Source organism: Lycium barbarum, chromosome 4 (assembly GCF_019175385.1).
Source record: "Lycium barbarum isolate Lr01 chromosome 4, ASM1917538v2, whole genome shotgun sequence".
Lineage (NCBI taxonomy): Eukaryota > Viridiplantae > Streptophyta > Magnoliopsida > Solanales > Solanaceae > Lycium > Lycium barbarum.
Window position 1 is genome coordinate 135,028,147 of NC_083340.1, and position 26,396 is coordinate 135,054,542.

The 26,396-nt window shown below is 35.7% G+C and overlaps 2 protein-coding genes across 2 annotated transcripts; one reads left to right on the forward strand and one right to left on the reverse strand.

Annotated features, from left to right (window-relative positions):
* The first annotated feature begins 5,181 nt into the window (after nt 1-5,181).
* On the forward strand, nt 5,182-12,348 carry LOC132637835 (uncharacterized). The gene is made up of 2 exons (XM_060354865.1): nt 5,182-5,887; nt 12,248-12,348. Exons 1-2 carry the CDS (start codon nt 5,182-5,184, stop codon nt 12,346-12,348), a joined length of 807 nt encoding a protein of 268 aa, XP_060210848.1.
* A 3,641-nt stretch (nt 12,349-15,989) lies between these two features.
* LOC132637836 (secreted RxLR effector protein 161-like) lies at nt 15,990-16,391 on the reverse strand. The gene has a single exon (XM_060354866.1). The coding sequence runs from the start codon at nt 16,389-16,391 to the stop codon at nt 15,990-15,992; it is 402 nt and encodes a 133-aa protein (XP_060210849.1).
* Nucleotides 16,392-26,396: the final 10,005 nt, after the last annotated feature.

The following is a 26,396-nucleotide window of genomic DNA, read 5'->3' on the forward strand; positions in this document are numbered from 1 at the left end:
ATCTCTTTGACTCGTTTCTTCTTGTCTTTCTGCCCTTGTTGGAATCGTCTTGAGTTCCTTTCAGCCCAAATCTGGTATACAGTTGCAGAGAACAAGACACCCAATATCAATGTCTTTGGGCTTTTGTACGTGATGATAGCTGATAACTAGCATACTTCTTCAGCCCATGTACCCACTTGCCTGGTCAGGCCAAGCCATGACAGTAGAGTTTGCCATATAAATCTAGAGTAGGGGCACTCAAAGAATAGGTGTGAGTGTGTTTCCTCTTGAGTAGAGGAGCATAAGACACCGTTTGGGTCCACTTGTATGCCCTACTTCCGTAGCCTGTCCACTGTTGAGAGTCTATTATGCAGAGTCAACCACAAGATGAAGTGGTGTCGTGGCATTAGATCTAGCACAAGAATCAGGCTCTTCCATTGCATCTTCGGATATTGAGGAAAGGGGATTTATACAGCTTCTGGATACTAAATTTCCCCTGGGCAGCAGCATGTTCTAGTCTGATTCTCCAGTCCACACCCGCGTCCCCCCAGTGTCTAGCATCAAAAATCTTTCGCACTACCCGACTAGCTTGCTTTGGTGTAGGAACTTGATTTAAATCCCTTCCTTTTATGTAGTAGGAATGGATCCACATAACCCATAGCCTTTCCTTCTTCTTTGCTACTGCCCATAACAGCTTGCATATAGCAGCCTTGTTCCACAAGGGGAAGTTGATCAGGTTCAGTAACTTGCATATAGAAGTTTACTTACATCGTCTTGGTAAAAAAGTAACGCTTTTCTCATATTAATTCGTACTAGCAAATTATGCTTGTGCGATGTACGGGGCCCAACATGATTAATTTGATTACTCAATTTAGTCAGTCTTTATGGTTTGTATATTTTGCAAAGTATACTGCGATTCTCCTTAGTGAGTCTCCATATTTTTTTTTCATTTCCTCTTATTTTTCCCTTTAATTTCTCAATTGTTGTTAAAATTTATCTTATTTTGGTTATGTTTGCCTCTTTTTATATTTGGTAAGTTGACAATTCAAATATCATACATGTCAAGTTTATAATCACAAGATTCAAAGAATATTTTATTATATTAGACACATTTTTAATTTAGAACCACAAGATTCAAAAGTCTATCTTTATTTCTTAAACTCCGTGTCTGGTCAAACGTAGACACTTAAATTGAGACCGAGGGAGTATATGTCAAATGAAGGAAATGAAAGGACAATTGAGACATTGTGGACACGTGGAGACTTAAAAAGTAAACACTCAAGAGATAGTATTAATTTTAAACTTCTGAAATGTACACATGTTAGTCCCTATTGAGCGTACAATTTCAATTGCTTTTCATACAACTTATTGTTGCTGTGTTCATCCACCTTGGGTGTTTAATGTGGCCAAGTAATATGGGACGGAGAAAGTACTTCATTTATTAATTCTTAAAGAACGTAAAAAAGTCAAGTAATATGGAACGGAGGGAGTACTTCATTTATTAATTCTTAAAGAACGTGAAAAGTCAAAAGTGCACGGAGGAAATAAATATGTGTCGGAGAATTAAAATTGAAGTGCATACATGTATACATGAGAAGAGAATAAATACTCAGCAAGAATGTGAAAAGTCAAAAGTGAACAAGTAAAAGTGCATGGAGGAAATAAATATATGTCGGAGAATTAAAATTGAAGTGCACACGTGTATACATGAGAAGAGAATAAATATTCAGTACTATGACATATATCCACTTGAGATTTATTAATTCTTAAAGAACGTGAAAAGTAACAAGTGAACAAGTAAAAGTGTACGGAGAAAATAAATTTGTGTAGGAGAATTAAAATTGAACTGCATATGTCTATACATGAGTGTCTTTTTAGGCTTTTTATTTTGTTCCAAAATAAGTGTCACTTTAGGATTTCAAGAAGAAATTAATTCTATTATTCAAAACTTACCCTTATTTATTATCAAGAATCATTAAATAACTTTTTTTTTCCTAAGCATTAATTAGGGGTAAGTTGGTAAAAACACTTCTAATTTTCTAGGAGTGAGCAATTTCTTAAGGGGTGTGCATGAGCTAAAAGAGACACTTATTTTGGAATGGAGGGTGTAAGTAATATGACATATGTTCACGTGGGATAAAAAGTAGTTGAGTAAAGTATACAAGTTATATAGCTTTTGGTACAAGCATTCATTGCGTGTACAATTTGTAAAGCTTTTGGTACAAGCATTTGATGCGGTGTTAGTCCTCCTTAGCCACTTATATATAATAGACTAGACGGCCTAGGCCCGTGCTGCGCACGGGCCCAACACTTTAGATTATAGTGCATCTATGTGTATGTAGTTATCTTTGAATAGTGAATATATATATATATATATATATATATATATATAGACTATATATTATGTTCAAAACACGATTAATATAACATTATAGTTTGTGCTCCGTATCTAAAATTTTATTATATTAATGTTTGCTACGAATACAAAATCGGCAAATTTATTAATATTTTTTAAAAGAGAAGACTTGTTTAAAAGGAAACTATTTTCCTCTCTTTGAGATAAAACAATAGCAATATTTAAGCATCAGTTGATACTTTCAATTTTAATTCAATTAATTTAAAGGTGTAAAATACTTATTATTTTTTTATCAAATTTTTATTTGGATAATTCTAATTCAAATTATTAAATTAATTTTACATGTTTAAAACGAAACAAAGTAGAAATTGATTTTCTATTTAAATGATGAAATACTATTTTTTAATTTTTGGTAAATATTCTCGGTTTAGCTCATTTTACTTGTCATGTTGTCTTTTGCATGGTTTTTTAAGAAAACGTCGATTAGAATTATAATTTGACCAATTTACCTTATTCATTATTTGATCTCTATTTGATATATTTTTTTTACGACATTAATCTCTTTTCACATTATTCTATCTTATTTTAAAATATAAATATTTAAGTATATTTATTTTAGTGAACATAATAAATAAATGACATGGCGGAATAGCAAATACAACAGTTTAATATCTAGATTAGATCTCAAGCTAATATAAAAAAAAAAAATGTATGGTTTGACTACTTAACTTTTCGAAGAAAAACAGTTTCATTTGCTCCCACTAATGGATTGATACGCACGTGGCAATGAATCCATCATTATTGACTTAATGAGATACTTTGGAAATTAGTGTTTACTACGAATACAAATTCTGTTTTTTTTTTTACATTATTTTTTTTTAATATGGGGTTCACTTTTTTTTTTTTTTTTGATATTGCTTGATTTTGTTAATCTGGGGTCCATTTTTTATATTGCTTGGTGTTGTTTAATATGGGGCCCACCCTTTTGGACATTATTAGTTTGCACGTTTTTTTTTTACATTGTTTGTTTTTTTAATATGAGATTCACTTTTTTTTATATTGCTTGATTTTGTTAATATGGGGTCCACTTTTTTTTTCCCGTGAGTTTAGAGATAGTGGGTTCCACTTTTTTACTTTTTTTTTAATGTTCAAAACACGATTAATATAACATTGTATTTGTGCTCCGTATCTAAAACTTTATTATATTAGTGTTTGCTACGAATACAAAGTCTGCACGTTTTTTTTTTTTTGACATTGTTTTTTTTTTAATATGGGATTCACTTTTTTTTATATTGCTTGATTTTGTTAATATGGGGTCCATTTTTTTTTCTCCGTGAATTTGGAGATGGTGCGTTCCATTTTTTTTACCTTTTTTTTTTTTTTTTTTTTTAATATTGGTTAATTTGTGTGGTTTGGCCCACAATATTTTTTTTTTATTAAGAAAGGGACGACGAAAGAAGGATGACCAAAGTGCCCCAAACTCCCTCTTCTAAATAGTAGTAAAGTAAAGTAAAGTAAAAATATTGTGCGTATGTTCTCAGCATATAGTTACCGCCTCCATAATTTTGTTGTTCTGCATGTAAAATACACAAAGCACCATATAGTCAGTTGCGATTAAACAAAATAAAAAAATCAGTAACCTTATATTAACATACATAAAAAGCATATATACAAAATTTTAAAATAATCCAATGCAACCCACATAGATTAGTTAGCAGTTTCACATAAACTTATATTTACATACATCCTGAAAAAAAAATGTAAAACAAAGCAGATCACGAACAAATCCAACCAACCTTCAATAGCGATCTTGCTGAATGTGAAATCAAACATTACCTGAAGCTGCTTACTTTCTTCTTGAAATTTATTGATACCAATTTTTCTTTCTTCTTGAAATTTTGCCGCCATACTTTTTCATTGATATGATGATGTTCAATAAGACTTCTAAGCCTATAAATAATAGGCCAAATACATAAATCAGTGGCGGAGCGACATACATCCAAGGGTGTCAACCAACACCCCTTCGCCGAAAAATTACATTGCGTAAATACGTAATTTTTTTTTTTTATGTATATATAATATGTGTTGAACCTCCTTAATTTCGTCGTATATTTACTTTTTTATATTTTGACACCCCTTGGTACAAATCCTAGTTCTGCCACTGACATAAATACTCCCCTAAACTTGACTTCCATTTTGACACTTTAACTCATGCTCGTTCCTATTAGGCACTTCAACCCTCACTAAATTGTTCCTATTAAACACAATATGCTGATTTGGCACAAGAGTGATTCTCGCTTTTATTTTTGAGCGTGAACAACTTGTATTTTGCAGACATAGCTGAAATTTTACTTACAGATTCTTGCTAGAAACGGTCTTTATCATATCAATACCATAAAAAAAAGTTGATTGATCTCACCTCATATACTGTATTTACCATTATTATTTTGGAGAAAACCAAAGAAGGTTTATGGGTCTAATATGGTCTTTACATAATTGAAAATAATAAAAGGTGAAATTTGATAGGCTTCCATATTTTGGATCAGAGAGCAAATTGGGGATGTTAGATTATGTAAATATTTAGTCAAATATATTTTGTAATCTTCTATTTTAGGTTAGCATATATTAGTCAAATTAGTTCCTAATTTGTAGCCTACATTTATGTTGTAAATGCTGTATATTAACCTATTTAAGGAATGAGAATGATCAGGGAAAATATTCTCTTACATGGTATCAGACTAGGTCTCTCTTAAAAACCTTAGCATCCTAACCCTAGCCGCCGACCCCCCCCCCCCCCCCCCCCCTTTCGGTTTCCTCCTCTTCAGCCCTTCCTCCTCCTCTTCTCCATGGCTAACGTGTCCAAGTTGCATCCTGCGACTACAGTCACTAATATCAAATCATGCATTCCTATTGTTCTTGACAATGAAGGAATCCAATACAATAACTGGGCTACCCTCTTCAAGCTCCATTGCCGAGCAAACTTGGTGATCGACCACATACTACCTCCAGCCTCCCCCACCGTGCCACCCCCGACAACCGCAGCCGAGAAACTTGCTACAAAGGCTCTATGGGAACGGCTAGATGACATTGTTCGGCAATGGATATATGGTACGATATCGAATGAGCTTCTCAACACGATAATTCATCAAGAGGACACCGCAGCCGAGGCTTGGAATCGCCTTGTTCATCTCTTTCAGGACAACAAATCGGCTAGGGCTCTTGCTCTTGATGCAAAATTCACCAACACCAAATTGGTGGATTTTCCGAATGTGAAGGCATACTGCACCAAGCTGAAAGTTCTTGCAGACAATCTCGCCAACGTCGGACACAAAGTTTCCGACGAAAGACTTTTGCTTCGTCTTCTGCGAGGGTTATCGGAAGAATATAAAACCTTTCGAACGACGGTGCAACACCGTACTCCTCTCCCATCTTTTGACGTTGTCCGGTCGATGATCGAACTTGAGGAAGACAGCCATGGCGAGGACACCATTCACGACTCCGGGTCGAATGCTGCTCTCGTTTCCCACAATATTAATCCTCATAATTTCTCTGGTAATGGACAGCCTAACAATTTTGAAAATACCTTCAACAATAGAGGAAATTCTCACAATCATGGAAAGAAGAACAACCGCGGTCGCAGCGGCGGCAACCGCAACAACAATCGCGGTGGCCCCGGAAATGGGCAAAGCAGCGGCGGGGGCAGCCGGAAAAATGCCCAGCCTAACCAGCCCGCCGCGATTGCAGCACCAGCGGGCCACTGCCCCGTCGTGGTATTTTCCACCGTGGGTTGCTTGGGGGCCACAGCCGTGGGCCACCCCATCGTGCCCGTACCCCACCGCAGGGTGGCAGCAGCCCCGCGGCTGGCAGCAGCCAAGCCCAGCCCCGTCGCAGCAGGGAGTTCTCGGTGCTCGTCCTCCACAATCATTCTACTCGGCAGCTTCATCATCACATAGTGGGTATGCGCCGACAGACATTGATCAAGCTATGCACACAATGTCTTTGAATCCGCCCGATGACAACAATTGGTACATGGACACCGGAGCCACATCTCACATGCCCAACTCCCAAGGAACTCTCTCGTCTTACTATCAATTGAGCAAAAATAATGGCATTGTTGTTGGTAATGGTAACATGATTCCGATTCGTGGTTATGGTCATACATCCCTTCAAGTAAATCCCTCCTTAAACCTGAAAAATGTTTTACATGCACCTAAACTCATCAAAAACCTTATTTCCGTTCGTAAATTTACTATCGATAATATGGTTTCTGTTGAATTTGATCCTTTTGGCTTTTCTGTGAAGGATTTACGGACGGGGACTCATGAGATGTGAGAGTTCGGGTGATCTTTATCCATTCTTCAAAAATTATCGAGCCATCTCGCCTTCCGCACCATCTGCTTTTACCGTCATCTCTCCTCATATTTGACACTCCCGTTTAAGTCATCCCGGGAATGTAATTCTTAGTTCTTTACGTAGTAGTAATTTGATTGAATGTAATAAGGCTCGAAACAATGTTTGTCATTCTTGGCCTTTGGGGAAATTAATTAAAATGCCTTTTTATGACTCTCTTTCAACTACTACTATGCCCTTTGACATTGTTCACAGTGATTTATGGACTTCACCTGTTCTTAGCTCTTCTGGTCACAGATATTATGTTTTATTTCTTGACAATTATACTAATTTTCTTTGGACTTTTCCCATTGATGTGGCGTGATTTTACGCCACAATCGATGCTTTTTAACTATAAGTTTTACTTGTTTTTAAGCAAGTCTATGTCATTTTACGTGGTTTTTATCATGTTTCAGGTAGTACGAGGTCCCTAGAGCCTAAGTGTGGAAAACAAGCAAAACAGAGCACAAAACGTTGATCACTGGAAATAACTGGAGGTTCTGGAAATATTCGTGGAAAAATACTCTGCGCGTTCGCGCAGGTATACGCGCAATATTAACTATACGCGTTCGCGCTACAAGCCCACGCGATCGCGCACACGTGCGATATTAAGTCCACGCGATCGCGTTGAATGTTCACGCGATCGCGTTGAAGGTAGCGAGTGGAGATGACGTCATCCACGCGATCGCGCAGACACATGGCGCGATCGCGTTGAAGGATTTTCGGCAATTTTCGACCAGAACCTGGGATTTGACGATTTCTTCCATTCCAGTTCATATAAATAGAAAATTAGGGCAAAACATCAGATATCTTTGGCAGCTCCCACAAGTTGGAGGCTAGGGTTCCTACAAAATTATTCTTTCTTCTTTTTAATCCTTGTTGATGGAAATCTCTTGGTGACAATTAAGATTGACACTCTTGTTGTGCTTATTTATTCATTTGCATTGTTCTTAATCAAGTAAGTTTTTGCTATTTTAATTATTCTTGTTCTTGAATGTTTTCAAGGGATTAGCTAACCTTTGAACTCGCCCATTTACTTTGTTTGAAACTCGGAAGAGGAAAAACGGAGTTGGGATAGGATAATTAACATGAATTTGGGGCGTTAACCCTCATCTAATGGAAATTGACCTAGGAATAGGCAATACCAATTGTAGCCATATTCGGGTGTTCTTAATGCTCCTAATTGCTTGAGGGATCTTCAATTGGGTAGTCTAGTTAATCTTCGGAAGAAGTTAATTTAGAGTCATTATCCGAGGCTAAATAACATAAACTTGCTAGTATTTACAATTCGTGAAATAGATTGGATCGTTACTTGAGAAGTAGTTTCCCTCCTTCTATTCTTGTTGCCATTGATCAATTTACTTGCTTTCTAGATTAGAATTTATATTTCCATATTTTATAAAAACCTTATCAAAAACCACCATTGATGCGTTCGGGCATAGCTATTGTTAGTGATAATTCCTAATCTGCTTAAATCACCTACATATTGTTCTCTGTGGGATTCGACCCCGACTCATAGTTGGGTAAATTATATTTGCATACGACCGTGCCCATTCTAATTAATAGGGTGGATTTGGACGTTATCACCCATTAAACCAAAGTCCCAAGTTTATGATTGTTTCTTATCTTTCTGGATTTTCATTCGCACTCCATTTGAAAAAGAAATCAAAACTTTTCAATGTGACAACGGGCGTGAATTTGATAATGGTCCTTTTCATAAATTTTGTGAACAAAACAGGATGCTTTTCCGATTTTCTTGCCCGCACAGCTCACCCCAAAATGGTAAGGCGGAACGGATAATTAAATCCATCAATAATATTGTTCGTACACTCCTTGCCCATGCATTTATGCCCCCCTCCTATTGGCATCACGCCTTGGCCATGGAAACGTACCTACACAATATTCTCCCTTCTAAAATCTTAGCATATAAGACGCCCACTCATATTCTTTATCAAAAGAATCCATCCTACTCTCATCTCCGAGTCTTTGGTTGTCTATGCTTTCCTCTCTTTCCGTCCACACAAATTCATAAGCTATAATCTAGGTCCACTCCGTGTGTTTTCCTAGGGTATCCTTCTAATCATCGGGGGTACAAATGCTATGATTTATCGAGCCAAAAAATAATCATAGCTCGGCATGTGTGGTTTGATGAAAACTCCTTTCCATTTTCACAAATAAGTAGTCCATCTTCTACCTCATATGAGTTTTTGGGTGATGATAATTCCTCATTGAGAATACATTTGTTGTATGACCAGGCCGCTGCTCCGCCTCCTGCAACCCAACACCCAAGCTCACCCATCTCCTTTCCTCCCTCGTCGCCTGTTCCGCCACTGCCCGGCACCCCAGCTGCACGCCAGCTTCTTCCCAATCCTTCCGCGGTCCAGCCAGCAGTCCCGCTACTTCCAGCCCCTCTGTCACCCTTGCTGCCAGCCCCCCACCACGGCAGCAGCCCCATCCCTGTCAGCCCCCCCCCCCCCCCCCCACCCGCTCCTCGCATGACTACACGTAGTCAACATGGGATATTTAAGCCGAACTTGAAATACCATAATCAAGCCTTAAGTGTCACCAACAATTCCTTCTCCCCTATTCCCCAGAATCTAGTTGGTGCGCTTAATGACCCGAATCGGAAAAATACTATGCAAGATGAATATAATGCTCTTATTGATAGTAAGACTTGAGAGTTGGTCCCTCGTCTTTCAAATGCTAATATTATTCGGTCTTTATGGATTTTTCGGCATAAAAGGAAATCTGGTGGTTCTTTTGAGAGGCATAAAGCCCGTCTTGTAGGTGATGGCAGGTCTCAACGGGAAGGTGTTGATTGTGACGAGACTTTCAGTCCGGTGGTCAAGCCGACAACTATCCGTGTGGTTCTTACTATTGCTCTATCTCACTCTTGGCCCATTCATCAACTTGATGTAAAGAATGCTTTCTTACATGGAAATTTGAATGAGACCGTCTATATGTATCAGCCTCTGGGATTCCGGGATCCGGCTCGTCCTGATCATGTTTGTCTCTTGCGTAAGTCTCTTTATGGCTTGAAACAAGCACCGCGGGCATGGTATCAGCGTTTTGTTGAATATGTGGCAACCATTGGTTTCTCGCATAGTACATCTGACAACTCTCTCTTCACTTATTATTGTGGAAAGGATACTGCTTACATTTTGTTATATGTGGATGATATTATTCTAACTACATCTTCAGACTCTCTGAGACTAGGTATTATGTCCAAGTTAGCTACGGAATTTGCAATGAAAGACTTGGGTCCGTTGAGCTATTTTTTGGGATTGTCGTCTCCCGGGACAAAAATAGCCTATTCATGTCTCAGAGTTCTTATGCAGAGGATATTCTTGACAGGGCAGGCATTTCACAATGTAAGCCTTGCCCACTCCAGTTGATACCAAAGGCAAACTCAGTGCCACTTCGAGCGCCCCGTATGAAGATCCTACAAAGTATTGTCGTCTGGCAGGTGCTTTGCAATACTTGACATTTACTCGGCCAGACATATCATATGCGGTCCAACAGGTTTGCTTGTTTATGCATGATCCCAAAGTCGAGCATATGGAAGCATTAAAACGCATTTTGCGATACATTCGAGGTACGATTGACTTTGGTACACACTTATACAAAACCTCTCTACAGTCACTACTATCATATACAAATGTTGATTGGGGAGGATATCCAGACACTCGATGCTCCACATCGGGTTATTGTGTATATTTTGGGGATAACTTGATTTCTTGGTCTTCCAAGCGACAACCTACTCTATCTAAGTCTAGTGCTGAAGCTGAGTACAGAGGGGTTGCTAATGTTGTCTCTGAAGCTTGTTGGATTTGTAATCTGTTGCTTGAACTCAATTGTCCTATTCGTAAAGCAACTTTGGTCTATTGTGACAATGTGAGTGCCATTTATTTGTCTGGAAATCCGGTACAACATCAACGTACCAAGTATATTGAAATGGACATTCACTTTGTTCGTGAAAAGGTTAGACGTGGAGAGGTTCGTGTCCTACATGTTCCGTCCCGTTATCAGATTGCCGACATCTTCACCAAAGGTCTTCCGCGCGTACTATTTGATGATTTTCGGGACAGTCTAACCGTTCGTAAACCTCCCGCTTCGACTGCGGGAGTATGTTAGATTATGTAAATATTTAGTCAAATATATTTTGTAATCTTCAATTTTAGGTTAGCATATATTAGTCAAATTAGTTCCTAATTTGTAGCCTACATTTATGTTGTAAATGCTGTATATTAACCTATTCAAGGAATGAGAATGATCAGGGAAAATATTCTCTTACAGGGGATCGATTTTCTATGTTCATTGACTTATTTACTCTGTATTTATTCATGATGTTGTTGTTAGCAATGTGAGCAGCTTTAACAAAAATGGCCTTGAATAATTTTTACCAGTAATGAACGAAAGAAGGAAAAATAAAGAGAAGGGGACGAAAACCCATTTCTTAATTATATTTGGACATAAAATGCCACATGTTTTAATTTCATTCATTGGTATGCCACATCATCAGCGTGTGAAGTAAACGCACAATATTGTTTTTAGTTATTGACAATGAGGTGTTCAATAGATACAATTTTAATATATTTTAGGTGTCTAATAGGAGCAAGCATGAGTTGAAATGTCAAAATGGAAATTTGTGTCAAGTTTAGGGGGCTGTTTATGTATTTGGCCTAAATAATATAGATGAGTTGTTTAATTTATATAAGGTAAAACTTTAACTAAAGTCTATTAGGACTCTTACACAATTTAACTAAAGGAATATTTAATAACCAAAATTTTAATAGGAAAAGGGCCAAATATACCCCTGTACTATTAGAAAAGAGCCAAATATACCCTTCGTTATACTTTGGATCCAAATATACCCCTGTCATTATATTATTGGTTCAAATATACCTCTCCTCCGTTAAGTTTGTCCAAAGTGGACACCCAGTCCTACGTGGCAATGACATTTGATGAGGTGGATGCCATGTGACATGCCACCTCAGCGCCCCTAACCCATTTTGTTTCTCACCTCTCTAATTGTTCTTCCACCACTATAATTTTCTTTACTTCCGCCACCATTGACAACAAACATTTCCGACTGTTGTGGTCCCAAATATCCAATGCAAGTCCAAGAACAGAAAAGAAAATGTGAAACTTAAAAGTTAATTAAGAATGCAACGATTCTAGTACTCCTCTGGAAGAATCTCATTAGCCAGCAGTGCATCGATCATTCCAAAATAAACCTGACAGGCAAAATGTTTCATAGAAACTTTAGGGCACCACTCCAAGCACAACTCCATTACTGTTATAGTATCAATTCTCTCACAAGTCCTTAGCACCAATTACACCCTCAAGGAAATTTTTATGAGTTGTAAGAGCTCAATGAATCGAACCTACCATCCCACCAACTCCCAAGATATTGCCCTCCCAGGAAAATCAAGAACACGGAAAGGTTGAAAAAGGCACCTCCCACAAATCAAACGAGAATAATTTTGGATTTTAATTCTAGGTCTTCAATGACTTCTGAAGTCTTCCCATTTAAATTTGTTAATGGTGGCAATGGTGGTGGAAGTAAAGAAAATTTTAGTGGTGGAAGAACAATTAGAGAGGCGAGGGACAAAATGCGTTAGGAGCGTTGAGGTGGCATGCCACCTCATCAAATGTCATTGCCATGTAGGACTGAATGTCCACTTTGGACAACTTAACGGAGAAGGAGTATATTTGAACCAATAGTATAACGGCAAGGGCATATTTGGACCCAAAGTATAACGAAGGGTATATTTAGCCCTTTTTCAATAGTACAGGGGTATATTTGGCCCTTTTCAGAATTTTAATTGATATCAAACTCTTAAATATTACAAAAATAGTTAAAAGATTCATTACTTAGTATGTTTGTACTTTCCTTCTTCCTCTTCTAACGGAACAAAGTTTTTTTTTTTTTTCCTTTACCAAATTGATGAGCATTCACAAATCATAGTAATGTCAATGGGAAGGAAGCATCCGACTATTATTATTCTTTTGTACTTTTCCAAAAAATAATGGTGTTTTTTTTTTTTTTACTTTTTCAAAAAATATTTGTCAAAGTTACAAGAGACTCCAAAAATAAAGATGGGTTTTTTTACTTTTCAAAAAATAAAATAAGTGAAATATTATAAAGATAATTAAATAATAATTTGAGGAAATAGTAAATGACAATTTTTTCTATTGTAGAGTCTAGTTTAACCGTACATGCGTTTCATGTGTGCATCATGTCAATCACAAAATATGTGTATATTGCTTCATTTCAAAATTTTAATTCTTTTTCTTATCAATTTAACACTGTCTAATCATTCAAATCCTACAATCTAGATACCTTAACGGTAAATTCAACTCCAATTCTAATTAATCCAATTTGTAGTCGGAATGTGAAGGAAAGTGTTAATCAAAACAAATTAGATAGCTGCGTATATCGTAAAACGGAAAACTTACTTGTTCTTAGGTAGTAGAAGCGGAAGTCTGAAACGAACTGTGGTTGAAATTACTGACCAACGGTGATTGTTATGGTGTATTGGAGCAACACCTAAAGCACAATCTAAACACTACTTGTTTATTATAATGTAGAGAACCTAGGAAAATACTACAGAGGGTATATTTTAATTGTACACGAACTTTAATTACCCTAATGGTCCTAAACAGTACTGCTTATGGATAGATCTAAATTTCCTACAGAAAGCATGCGCGTTTTCCTGTTTCTCATTGCTCGTATAAATCTAAAACTCCCCAATACTTGAAAATTCATTGCAATAAAATAGTTTCAAGTTGATTGACATTCAGATTGAATTGTTAAATAAAATTTAAAACTATTTTACAACATGACAAGCTGATCAAAGGAAGAAGAGAAAATAAATTGGTTAAAGAAAATTATCACCTTAATCAGCATCTTCCATTAGGACATCTGTTTCACTTAAGCTTTTGAAATCTTGAGCCAGTGGTCTATATATTGATTCTTTTCAATAGAGCCGTCATTAGGTAGCCGACTCAAATTGCGTTTGGTTGTGTACCAAAAGTATTTAAACGTGTAAACCTAATTCAAATAAGGAAGTATTTAGTATACAAAATTTTAGTTGATTCCAAAATCCTAAATTTAAGGAAAATAATTAAATGATTATGTCTTGTGTAAAATCTGTTTATAATTGTTGAATGACTATTTTGTCTACCGTGCATTCTTTTAATATAGGGCAAAAAGTTCAATCAACATTTCTAAGGTCCTTCGTGCTTTTAATATATTATTATTATTATAGATAGATTATATTAGTTTATTATGATTAACTGATTAATTAAGGTAAGAATGTGCATTAATTAACAATAGTTTAATAATAGAATGTATGTGAAGGCATGAATGATGTACGTAGTTATGAGATTAGTGTAAATTCTTGTTTTATTTCTTCTTCTCTATCATTTCTTCTATATACTTATCATGATATATTTTAGAATCAAGAAAAATATCTTTATCAATTTTCACCATTATTCATGTATAAGTTAAATACAGCACAAAATAATGACAATAACTTCCAAATTATAGTATACTTATAAAACTTAGTTGCTATGCAATTTTTATTAAGGGTTAATGTATCTTAATCAAAAATAAGATATTAGCCTATAAAAAATTCCATCCTTAATCTAAAATAAGATATTAACTAACAAAGAAATTACATTTCTCAAACCTTCTCCTAAAAGTTGGCATATGAAGTTTATCTAGTTGTATCATGCCCTTAACATCTCTGGGTAGATCTCGGTAGTTAGTGTATATGGAAGTATTGCCAGCAGTTGAAGTTTTTTTAACCAAAAAAATCAGCCACTTTATTGGCTTCCCTGAAACAGTGACTAAATTTTGCATTAACATCTCTCAGAAAGTTGGTAGCATCTTGACTAGAGAGGGACGGAATCAATCTACCAATGTTCTTGTCCAATTAATACGTCAACTTGAATGAGTTGAGCCTGTAATTTTTAAGTAATTAGTGAATGACCTTGTTGATAGAAAACACTTGATAGAAAACACAGTCCAGGAATCACAAGCAAATTGATAGACAATGAATAACAATTCTGGAACAGTATTGGTACTAACCTTGTTCCATTACTAGAATTGATTGAAAGAGAGGATCTTCTAAGCCTTGAAGAGTGCACCTTTTATTGTTCTTTTTCTGAGATGGAGAGTTAAGAAAAGTAGCATCTCTTTTGGTTTAGGGACCATCTCTATTTAAAAGGCACTGAAGTGCCTTTTCAGATTTAAGTACCTTTTCATATATTTCCAACAACAACAACATATCCAGTGAAATCCCATAAAGTGAGGTCTGGGGAGGGTAGAGTGTACACAAACCTTGTCATATATTTCCACCAAAAATAAATGAAAAGAAATAAAAGATATTTTCTAGGAAGGCCCATATAATAATTCTTTATTAGATCATAAAATGGGTTTCTTTCATGATAGCATATCTATGTAAAATTTATTAATATGTGAGTCCATAAATAGAAAATTACTAACAATCTCCCACTTGGACCACATATATTTCTGAACAATCATACATAGATAAAACTTTAATGTGCACAAACTTTTGCTATCTTAATTGAAATATCTCAAAACAATTTGGTCCATCGATAATACCAATACAGGATCAAAGCGGTTTTCGTAACATATATTCGTAACTAAACCCATCAATGGTCACATATATTAGCAAAATCAATGACATAGATCAAACACGGAAATTACATGTAAAATGATCTAAATCATGTCTATTTCCAGTTGGTCCTACTTTATGACTTGAATAGTCCAATATCACTTTCTTATACCTCATGCAAAACCACAGTAGAAAGTTAATATCTTTATTTTTCAGAGTTATCAAGTAACATATGAAATTCATAAATTTCACAAAACTTTAATCTGTACAGAAAATAAACTTCAACATGTCAAAAACATAAATAAAATAACGAACTCCCACTAAACTGTCTCATCAGAGAGTCTAACAACACCCATACAAGCAACATTCTCATGAAATACTTTAGGTGGTAAACCCTTTGTGAGCGGATCCCCAATCATCGAGTTTGTACTAATATGTTCAATTGACATAAGATGACTCTGAACTCTTTCCTTCACAACCAGAAATATAATGTCTATGTGCTTTGACTTTGACGAACTTCGGTTGTTCTTCGAATATAACTCAACAGATTTATTATCACAATAGATTTTTAATGGTTTTTCTATTCCACTGACTATTTGCAGTCCGGTGACAAAATTCTATAGCCATATTCCTTGATTTGATGCTTTATAGCATGCTATAAATTCAGCTTCCATAGTAGAAGAAGCTATTAGTGCTTGTTTGACACTCTTCCAAGAAATAGCTCCTCCAACCAACATGAAAACATAACCTGATGTAGATCTCCTACTATCAAGACATCCAACAAAATCTGAACCGGAATACGCTACCATCTCCAAGTGATCTGACTTCCGATAAGTGAGCATGTAATCTTTAGTTCTTTGAAGATACCTCATAACCCGTTTCACTACTTTCCAATGATCCATTCTGGGATTATTTAAACATCTGCCCAACATTCCCACTATGCACGCTATATCTGGAGGCGTACAAACTTGTGCATACATGAGACTTCCCACTGCTGATGCATATGGGATTTTGTCCATCTCTTTCTTCTATATGTACAACTTTGGACATTGGCATGAACTAAATTTATCACCCTTTGCCACAGGTGTATCTCGTGGTGTACAATTTTGCATTCCAAATCTACTGAGCACCTTATCAATTTAAGTCTTTTGTGATAGTCCATGAATGCCTCTGGTACGATCTCTATGAATCTGCATACCGAGAACAAAGGACGCCTCACCAAGATCTTTCATTTCAAATTTATAGGATAGGAACTTCTTGGTTTCATGCAATAAACTTAGATCATTGCTTGCCAGTAGAATGTCATCAACATATAGCACGAGGATAATAAATTTTCTCCCACAGAACTTGAGATATATACACTGATCAATGGTGTTTTCTTTAAAATCAAAAGAGGTTATCACCTTATCAAACTTCCGGTACCATTGACGGGATACCTGCTTTAAATTGTAAATGGACTTCTTAAGTTTACATACAAGGTTTTTTGAATCATTAGACTCAAAGTTCTTTGGTTGCACCATGTATATCGTTTCTTCAATGTTTCCATTGAGAAATGCAGTCTTTACGTCCATTTGATGTAGCTCTGAGTCATAATAAGATACAAGTGCCATAATGATCCTAAATGAGTCTTTCGATGAAACTGGAGAAAATGTCTCTTTAAAATATATGCCTTCCATCTGAGTGAATCCCTTGGCAACCAGGCGTGCTTTATGTCTTTCGATGTTACCTTTCGAATCACGTTTGGTTTTAAAAACCCATTTACAACTAATTGATTTCTATCTTTGCGGTAACTCGACAAGATCCCAAATGCCCTTGTCTTTCATAGACTTCATCTCATCTTTCATGGCTTCGATCCATTTAGCAGAGTTTTGACATGATTTTGCTTGACTAACAATGATAGGATCATCTTCTGATCCCATGTCAAAATCATGCTCTTGTAGATAATCAACATTGTCATCCGAAATTGCATTTCTCCGTTCTCTGCTAGACCTTCTTTTAGACACTTCAACTTGAGGTTGTTAGGATACATCAACTTGAACAGATGACGTTTCCTCAATTGAATTTGGACGTGTCATAAGTATAATTGAGTTTTCGTCAAAGTCTTGATTTACTGACTGAAAGGTGTCAGGTAAAGCTACCTGGTCACTCTGAACTGTAATTGTAGAAGGAATATTAACAAATTCTTCTTCAAACAAAACTTGTCTATTTTGATCACTCCCACTATAATCAACATCCTCAATAAATTTGGCGTTCCGGTTTCGAAAAGGATCTATTTGAGGGGTCATAAAATTTGAAACCTCTAGATCTTTTTGAGTAACCTACAAAGTAGCAGCTAGTTGTTCTTGAATCCTGTTTCTTTTCATTAGGCTTGTAACGTCTAGCCTCAGTTGGACACCCCCAAACATGTAAGTGTCTAATACTAGGCTTCCTACCTGTCCATAACTCGTATGGGGTATTAACTACTGATTTGCTAGGAACTCGATTTAATATATAAACTAGAGTCTTTAATGCCTCTCCCTAAAGTGAATCAGGTAAAGAAGAATGACTAATCATACTTTTGGCCGTATCCTTAAGAGTTCGGTTTCATCTCTCAGCTACACCATTTTGACTCAGAGTTCCCGGCATAGTGTATTGAGGAACAATTCCACACTCTATCAAATATTTTTCAAAAAGGCCTGGACGTTGTTCACATAATCCATCGTATCTGCCGTAATATTCTCCTCCACGGTTAGATTTGACAACTTTAATTTTCTTGCCTGATTGATTTTCAATTTCAGCTTTGAAAATTTTGAAACGCCCAAAGATTGTGACTTCTCATGAATTAAATATAGGTAGCCATAACGAGAGTAATCATCTACAAAGTTGATAAAATATTATTGGCCATTCCAGGAAGCTATAGGAAATGGACTGCAAATATCTGTATGTATCAACTCTAAAGGTTCTTTACTCCTATAAGCATCATTTTTTCTTATATTTTTTTGTTTTCCCTTTAGGCATTCTATACAGATTTTAAAGTCTCATAAATAAAGGGAATCAAGAATTCCTTCTAACACAAGCCTTTGTATTCTTTGTTTTGAAATATGACCTAATCACCTATGCCATAACATCGATGAATTCTCATTTGTTAATCTACGCTTAGCACAAAATTACTTGAATGCAGATTTTCATTGTTGCAGTAGGCTTGACTGTCTAATTTATATAATTGATCAATCAGATTATCGGTTCAAATAACATTAGAATTTTGATAAATACTACAAATTCCATTTCCAAAAGAACAAGTATATCCGGATTTGTCCAAACAAGAAATAGAAATTAAGTTCCGTCTAATGACAGTACAACAAAAGTTTCCTCTAATTTCAAATAAACACTAGTATCTAATAAAATTCTAAGGACACCAATAGCCTCCACAACTGCCTTATTTCCATCGCCCACGTAGATGTATCTTTCAGCATCAATTGACACTCGACTCCTTATACAGTCCTGCATAGTGACACTTATATGAGTAGTTGCACCCGTATCTATCCATCAAGTATCAGTAGGTACCATAGCCAAATTAACTTCTGAACAAACAAAGTTAAGAAGTTTACCCTTAAGCCAGGCAGCGTACTTGGAACAATCTTTCTTTATGTGACCAACCTTCTTACAAAACTAGAAGGGGTCCTGTTTGTTTTGATCCTTAGGTTGTGATGTTCCTTTGTCTGCTGCTTCTTTATTCTTATTCTTTTTTCGCTTATGTGAAGCAGTTTTAGTTCCAGAAGTAGATGCCAAATAAGCACTTTCAGTCTTCTCTTGTTTGAGTCTATCTTCTTCTTGCACACATTGAGCTATCAACTTATTCAAAGTCCATTTTTCCTTTTGGGTATTATATGAAACTTTGAATTGACTAAATTGTGCAGGAAGAGAGATCAAAACTAGGTGCACAAGTATGTCATCAGAAATTCAAGCTTAAAGGCCCTGAGTTTTGTCACAAGATTAGACATTTCCATAATGTACTCCCTTATGTTTCCTTTATCCTTATATCACATTGAAACAAGCTTATTAAATATGGTATTTGTTATGGTTCGCTTTTATGCTATTTAAGGCATAAAAGTTACTAAGAGGTTGTTGGTGCTCTAATTGGATTTTAGTATTTTTAGAGTCGCCACCTAATTTATTTATGGAAAATTAGGAAAATCGAGTTTAAAGATTTTTCCAAATAAAAAAAAAATCATTCGTACTACAGTTCGAGGTAAGAGTTCTGGTGATCCCCTATGGAAGGTTTTACACACCCTAGTATTTAAGATCCGTAGAATACGGTTGACCTACGAGCTTCAATGTGTGATTAATGTACTTATTTATTAAAAAGTGTTTAGTTTTCCGCAAAAATGTCATTCTTTCATTCATATCATAATTTCAAGAAAAAATGTCCCCTTATAAAAAGGGGGTTTGGTTTAGAAAATCCACGTAAGTGTTCAATTCACTTTGTTGCCGGACTAGGACGCACTCAGGATTTCTCCCGAGTAGAGTCACTATTATTCTAGTCCTAACAAAATGGGTTTAGTACCTACGGGTTTTTATACGTATGAAAATATGGAGTATATCTCCGTTTTCGCGCCGTCATATGATGCCATCTAGGTATCTGTTTTACTAGGTTTCCGACCCTGGCGATGGGATTGTTCCGCCCCGAACAAGTCCAAAAAACGCCCTAAAACGCCATCCTCGGCTAAACGGGCTAACAACAGGACCACCGCCTGGTTATGAACAGTCCGCCTGGGTCAGTCTCTTCCTAACCTTGTGCATCATATTTTGGCGTTGATCATGATTCATTAAAGCATTATTACCATGATCTCAGCAGTCTAGTGTGACGTAATTCAACGGAGTATTTAGCCTATAAGGCTAAACATGAATTGTATTAGAAATAAAATTAAGAAAATAAAAATTATACCTTAAAGTTGAAGGTTGTGCTCAGCAGAAGGAGATTTGTACAAACAGACTTTTATTATGTAAGAAAGATTTTTACAAGGGGGAGAGTGGGAGAGAGCTTGTGCTTGGAGGTTCCAAGACTTACCCTTCAACTGAGAAGAATGATCCTTATATAGCGGATCATGAGTACAAAGCAACAAAATTAAAAAGTAAATGGCCGACAACATGGTGGCCCAATAAAAAGAAAGACGGAAAGTAAAGGAAAAGTGGCCGAAAGTGGCCAAAGTGGAAAACATAATTATTACAATCTTTAATAATTAAAGTTGCTTTATTAAAGCAGATTCCCACTTTATAAAAGTAGCCGCCTAGTGGCGGGTTCCACCACTCACGTCATTGGTGACTTGCCCTTGTCTTTTGTGGTGCTGGAAGATTCTTCCGTTTGGCTAAGAAATTGAGCCGCAAATTTTTCAAAGTCTTCTGTATTATCTGGACTTTGGGATTCCCCTGCTAAGACTTGTGTATTATAGTCTTCTTCCTCTTCATTTTCATTGTCAGTGGTGTGACCAACAGACGCCATTGATATATCTGACATAGCTTCCATATTAAGATGCTGCATCAAATTAGATTTAAATTCCTCCATGTAAGTGGCTATAAGCTGCTCTGGGGGAATTGCACCTTTCTTCATTTGGATTTTTCGAGCAATATGCTCGAAAGGACTAGGCACTTCCTTTTGCCTGGAGTTAATGCAGTCCTTATAATGTGCAATAGTAGTCTTGATCTGATTTATTAAATCTTGTACTGGGATAGTACCATCCTTTGATTTTTGAAGTAATTTTTTCCAGAATTTTGTATAGAAAATCCTGTTTAAGCAAGGCATATTTTGCGGGGTATAACCCACTTCAACTGACCATTTCATGATCCATGGGATGGAGAACTCAATGAAGAAATACATATTAGAAATTTCTTCAGAGAAAGTAATATTATTTTCCAAATCTATTATTTTTGGAGAAACATCAACCCATTCAGTATATAAACTCTTGAAGGGTTCTGGTAAAGTTTTCACAGTTGGACCATAATGGATCCACCATTGATAAAACCAATTTGGAATGCCCTGTTTATAAACATTGGCATATATTTTTATAAACCAAAAATGTTTTTTATTATCATTCTCGTATAAAAAAGCTTTATTAAAGCTTTCTACATAGTCCCAATAATTAAATTTAACTGGAACCTTTTGTTCTGGATGGATATAATCCCTATCCTTTAACGGACTTATTCCCCATTCATTTGGAGAAAAGATCTTTTTTATTATAATTTTTGAAAAGTTATAAACTTTCTTAGTATTAGCTGGATAAAAATGCTGAAATTCTGCTGATCCTGTATTAGAAAGGACCATTTCATAATGCATCCGATATTTATAAGTCGGAGTAGCGTATGACGCTGTATCAAAATACCTTTGCATTATTTTCCAAGGTTCCTCTTTCCATTGGAGGTCATCATTCTCAAGGAGAATTATTAACTCTCGTCGAGTGTTTTCTTCATATGAGTCAGTGTCCCCATTATCATCAATTATGAGAGCACTGGAATATGATGGAGGCATATTATCCCCTTTTTTCTGTGCTTCTATAAAAGCAAGATATTCAGCATAGGTGATCTGTTTCTGGGTATTACCAGAAGTTTCCGCAATATTGTCGGCTATTAGCCTTCTGTTGCCCATTTGGGCGAGAACAGTACCTCTGCTTGTTCCCTTTTGTCCTCTTCCCCTTCCTCTATTAGAGGGAGGTGTTAATGTAGGTCTCATCCTGCAAATGAGAAAATGACAGTTATGAACTCAAATATTCTCAGGTGAGGAAATCAGGGAGACTATTATCTGATCCCTTTTTATAATGGATTTCAAAATCAAATGGGGCTAATAAAGCTTGCCATCTGGCAAACATTTGTTTAGAAACATCATGTTTACAGTCTTTATTAAACATAAATTTCGCTGCTTGGCAGTCGGTTTTTATCAAAAACTTTTGATTATATAAATCACCTTGAAATTTTAGAACACATTTAACTATAGCAAGAATTTCTTTTGCTACAGTAGCATAGTTCTTTTGACTATCATTCCATTTGCCAGAGTAGAACTGGACTAAATATTCCTGTTTATCATTTGGAGAAAGCTGTTTAAGTATTCCTCCATAGCCAATATCAGAAGCATCAGTTTCTATAATTTTTTGCCAGTTAGGATTGGCTAAAGTAAGGCAAGGAAGATTTTTAACTTTTTCCTTGATTTGTTGAACTGCTTGTGTATGAGCATCAGTCCATGGTTTTGGAATCTTCTTTAATCTATCATATAAAATAGAAGTATCCTTGGCCAAATCTTGATAAAATTTGCTTCTAAATTTCCTGATATTATTACGGATAAAACCCAACTCCAGAGATTTCTTGGAAGTCTTAATTATATATATATATATATATATATATATATATATATATATATATATATATATATATATATATATATATATAAAAATTGAAGCCCATAAGTCAATGATATTTTTCAATGGTATTTTTCAGATCCAAGTCCATGTCACCAACATAACCCAGTCCAAATAATTCTGGTCCAACACAGTCCAAAACAGTCTCGTTTTTCGTCCGTGCCTACTGTGGGCTTCCAGGCCGAAATAGCCTTTTATGCTCCATTCAATTTTTGTTCAAGTCCAGACCCCTTTTTTCAAAATTGCCCATATTAGCTCAAGTTCCAGATTTTTGACTTTTTGGTACAACCCATTACGCATTTCTTTAAGCCAAATCTGAAAACATACTTTTTCAACGATTGATCATTTGAATCACGGGCTTAAGGCCCAAACCTGCTTCTTATGTTTGAAGAGAACGTTTTACCTCATTCAAACCTTAAACCAATTCAAATTGAACCAAATCCTGTTTCTTCTTTGTTCTTTATACTCAAACGCAGTGTTAAGAGCAGTAGTAGTTTTTTTTTTCTCTTTTAAAACTCAAAATCTTGTAGTTAAGCTCTGGTTTATGCTTGAAAATAATCGAGTGTTAAATCAATTTGGTAACTTTCCTCAATTACTAACTATATCCTAAGTTCTACATCCATGGGGGTTTCAATATTTAGCATAGTTAGTATGTATACAATATACGTACATGCCAGATATATCAAAATAGGAAAGAGAGAGAGAGTAAAAATATTCGTTAAACTGATGGGCCTACCGAAGCCCATCGGTGCCATTTTCACCTATTGGCTGGGCCTTCCACAAATATCAGCTTCCTTTTCCTCTATTCGGACTTTATCAAGGAACATGGTTGGGCCTCTGACCCAACAAAGGTTTAATGCAAGAGATGGCAAAAGTGGCCCACGATTGAATCACGTGGAGTAAAAAGAGAAAAAAAAAGGATTAGCATATATCTAAGACCTAGGTGTTAAAATTAGAATACTTACAATCCTTACTTTAGTAATTTAATCATATTAACAAACAACTAACAAGAAAATAATGCCAAAGCCAAAAACAAATATCTATATATATAAACATAGCCCAAACAGTTTATTCAAAGTTCGTAAACTAGCCCAAATCATAAACCAAAACATAGTATGAGGGGCACATTTGGCCCAAACAAATTCTAGTGCAAATTGAGCCCAATTAAGACACAAAGACTAGACTCATCCATAGAGTAATTCGTCTTGCAGAGATTGATAGTCAAAGTATTTCTCATAGGTGATATACCTATGATATAGCTGATATACCAGACTTCTACATATGCAACATATACAGGGTTTGGATATACCAGGTATACATGGGCATATCCCAGTATACCATGATGAAGAGAACTCATTTATTCTAAAGCAATGACACAGTACAGGAATATAAGATTTCAAGGTAGTTTTGAGTTCATTGGAATGCCCCTTCATAAAAAATCAAACACGCAAAAGAAGCATGTCCTAATATCATATAAAATGAAGCTCATGTGATCACAGAACAAACACCCAAGGAGATTGAAGCACCACACAAGCAGTTTAGACCTTTTAAAGAACAAATTAATACATACTTAATTGTTTTTAAAACCTTGGAGAGTCCCATGAAGTATGGACTTCCATGAGAAAACCCCAGACACTCAGAAAATAGACATGAGGACTGAGTTAGCTAGAAACTCCAAGTCCTCTATCCTTTTCCTAAGTCCGAGGTAAGTCACACTCACAGTTGTCCACCTTTTAAGTACCGTCCTCCTTATTTACAACCTTTCAATTACTTAAAGAAGTCACAGACCCAACACTTAACACTTCAGCACAGATCCAGACCTTTGATTCACAAGGAGAAACTAACACATGAAGACCAAAAATAAGCCACCGCTAAGTTATTCCCAACAAACTGGACTCTGGTCAGCATATTGAACTATTTTCCAACTTCATCTTATTTGAATCATAGATCCTACCTTTTAACTCATAACAGATTCCTAAACATGACACAGTTAAGAGAGCAGTCAAGCAATGGTTTTCAAACAAAGGAATCAATTCCACACAGATATTAACTTTCCTTGTACTTAAGCACATAAGATATCATCTTCATTTTTAGGCAGTTTTAGTCTCAAAAGGTTTTCATAGGGAAACCCTAAAAAATTTATGGTTATTCAAGGTACCAAACAACTTTAAGCAATACAAGCAAAGCCCTGATTGACTGAATGGTGGACTTACAACCTATTTGTGAAAGAAAACACATATAACCCCTTTAAAATAGAACTGCAACCTTGATCTGATGACACAAATTCAAATAGTACTAAAACAAACATGATTCCTTAAAACTCCCAACAAAAAAAGGGTAAACATATCCTCAACAACTTAAAAGGATTAGTCAAGTGATAGCAAAGATCATAAGCCCCTCAAATAGTTTTAAGAAAAGAGAGAACAAAGACATGATCCACCAACATGAGTTAACTGACCTCAGAATACAGGTAAATATCTAGATGATTATTAGCTTCAACCTCAAATGAGCAAATAAGCTCACTCCATATGTTAACCAAAGACTAGTGACTCTAGACAGGGCAAATACTCAGTTAAGATTAATGTGTTATACAACCAGTTTGAACAAGTGAAAATCTAGGTAAGGTCAGTTAGAAATATCATATTTTTTCTTAAATCCTAATTAAGCAAAACAAGATTGATACAAATACAAGCAAACAGTCTAGTTTTAAAACCTGAGTAACTAAACCAAAATAGTTTCAATGGTATGATTAACAGTTAAACAGCCCTTCCTTAAAGCTAATGACGGAGATTAAGCTAATTACATAAGAAAACTAAATTACACAACAGCAGACTAGTACAACACTTGTGAAAGACTTAACTGAAGAAAAAAGAAAGAAAGAAAAATTTAACCATGAACTTCATAGAAACTAAATCATAAATGAACATTGGTCTCCAATACATGGCACATAGGTGTAAAGGGCAATCTCTTAACTTAATCAAAGCAAAACAACAAATCCCAACAAGAATCGTTTCTTCTTATCATATAGAGGTCATATCAACCAACATTGTTAACAAGGATGTTTTGGCACCTATTATCTAACCTAAAGGTTGTTTAATACACTTCACACTTGTATAACAAGTCATCTATCTTCATACTATCCATACCATTAAACCAAAATAGAACAGTCTAAATATATCCCTATATCATAATAATCTAATTAATCTTACACTAACTAACTAACTACAATTTTAAACTAAGTAAAAAAATAGGCTAAATAACTATATAATTATCAACTAACACACGATTAACCTAAAAATAAAAGCCAAATGGAATGGAAGATTACCTTTTGCTCGTGTAGCCAAGTCGAGGTTGGACTTAGAGATTCTCTTTGCTCCCAAATCACCTCAGCCACACACACAGAGAAAAACCAAGTTTTAAAACTTTTGCTAATTGAAAAATTAAAGGTTTCAAGCAAAATTTCTAAAACCCTAGGTATTTTCGAATTTTTATAATGTGCAAGTCATATTTTCAAATGTTGATCTCTAGAAATGCAAATTGAGGGTTCTATTTATAGAACCCCAAAAATTGAGAAAACCCTAACTCAACCGATGTGGGATTTTTACAAAACTCTGAGAATAAACCTTTGTTTCAACACTCAAA

Coding starts and splice junctions, on each gene's coding strand:
- LOC132637836 (XM_060354866.1), bottom strand. CDS start 16,391: ATGGACAAAATCCCATATGCATCAGCAGTGGGAAGTCTCATGTATGCA.
- LOC132637835 (XM_060354865.1), top strand. CDS start 5,182: ATGGCTAACGTGTCCAAGTTGCATCCTGCGACTACAGTCACTAATATC. Junction 5,888..12,247: donor TAATCCTCATAATTTCTCTG/GTAATGGACAGC, acceptor TGACTTCTGAAG/TCTTCCCATTTAAATTTGTT.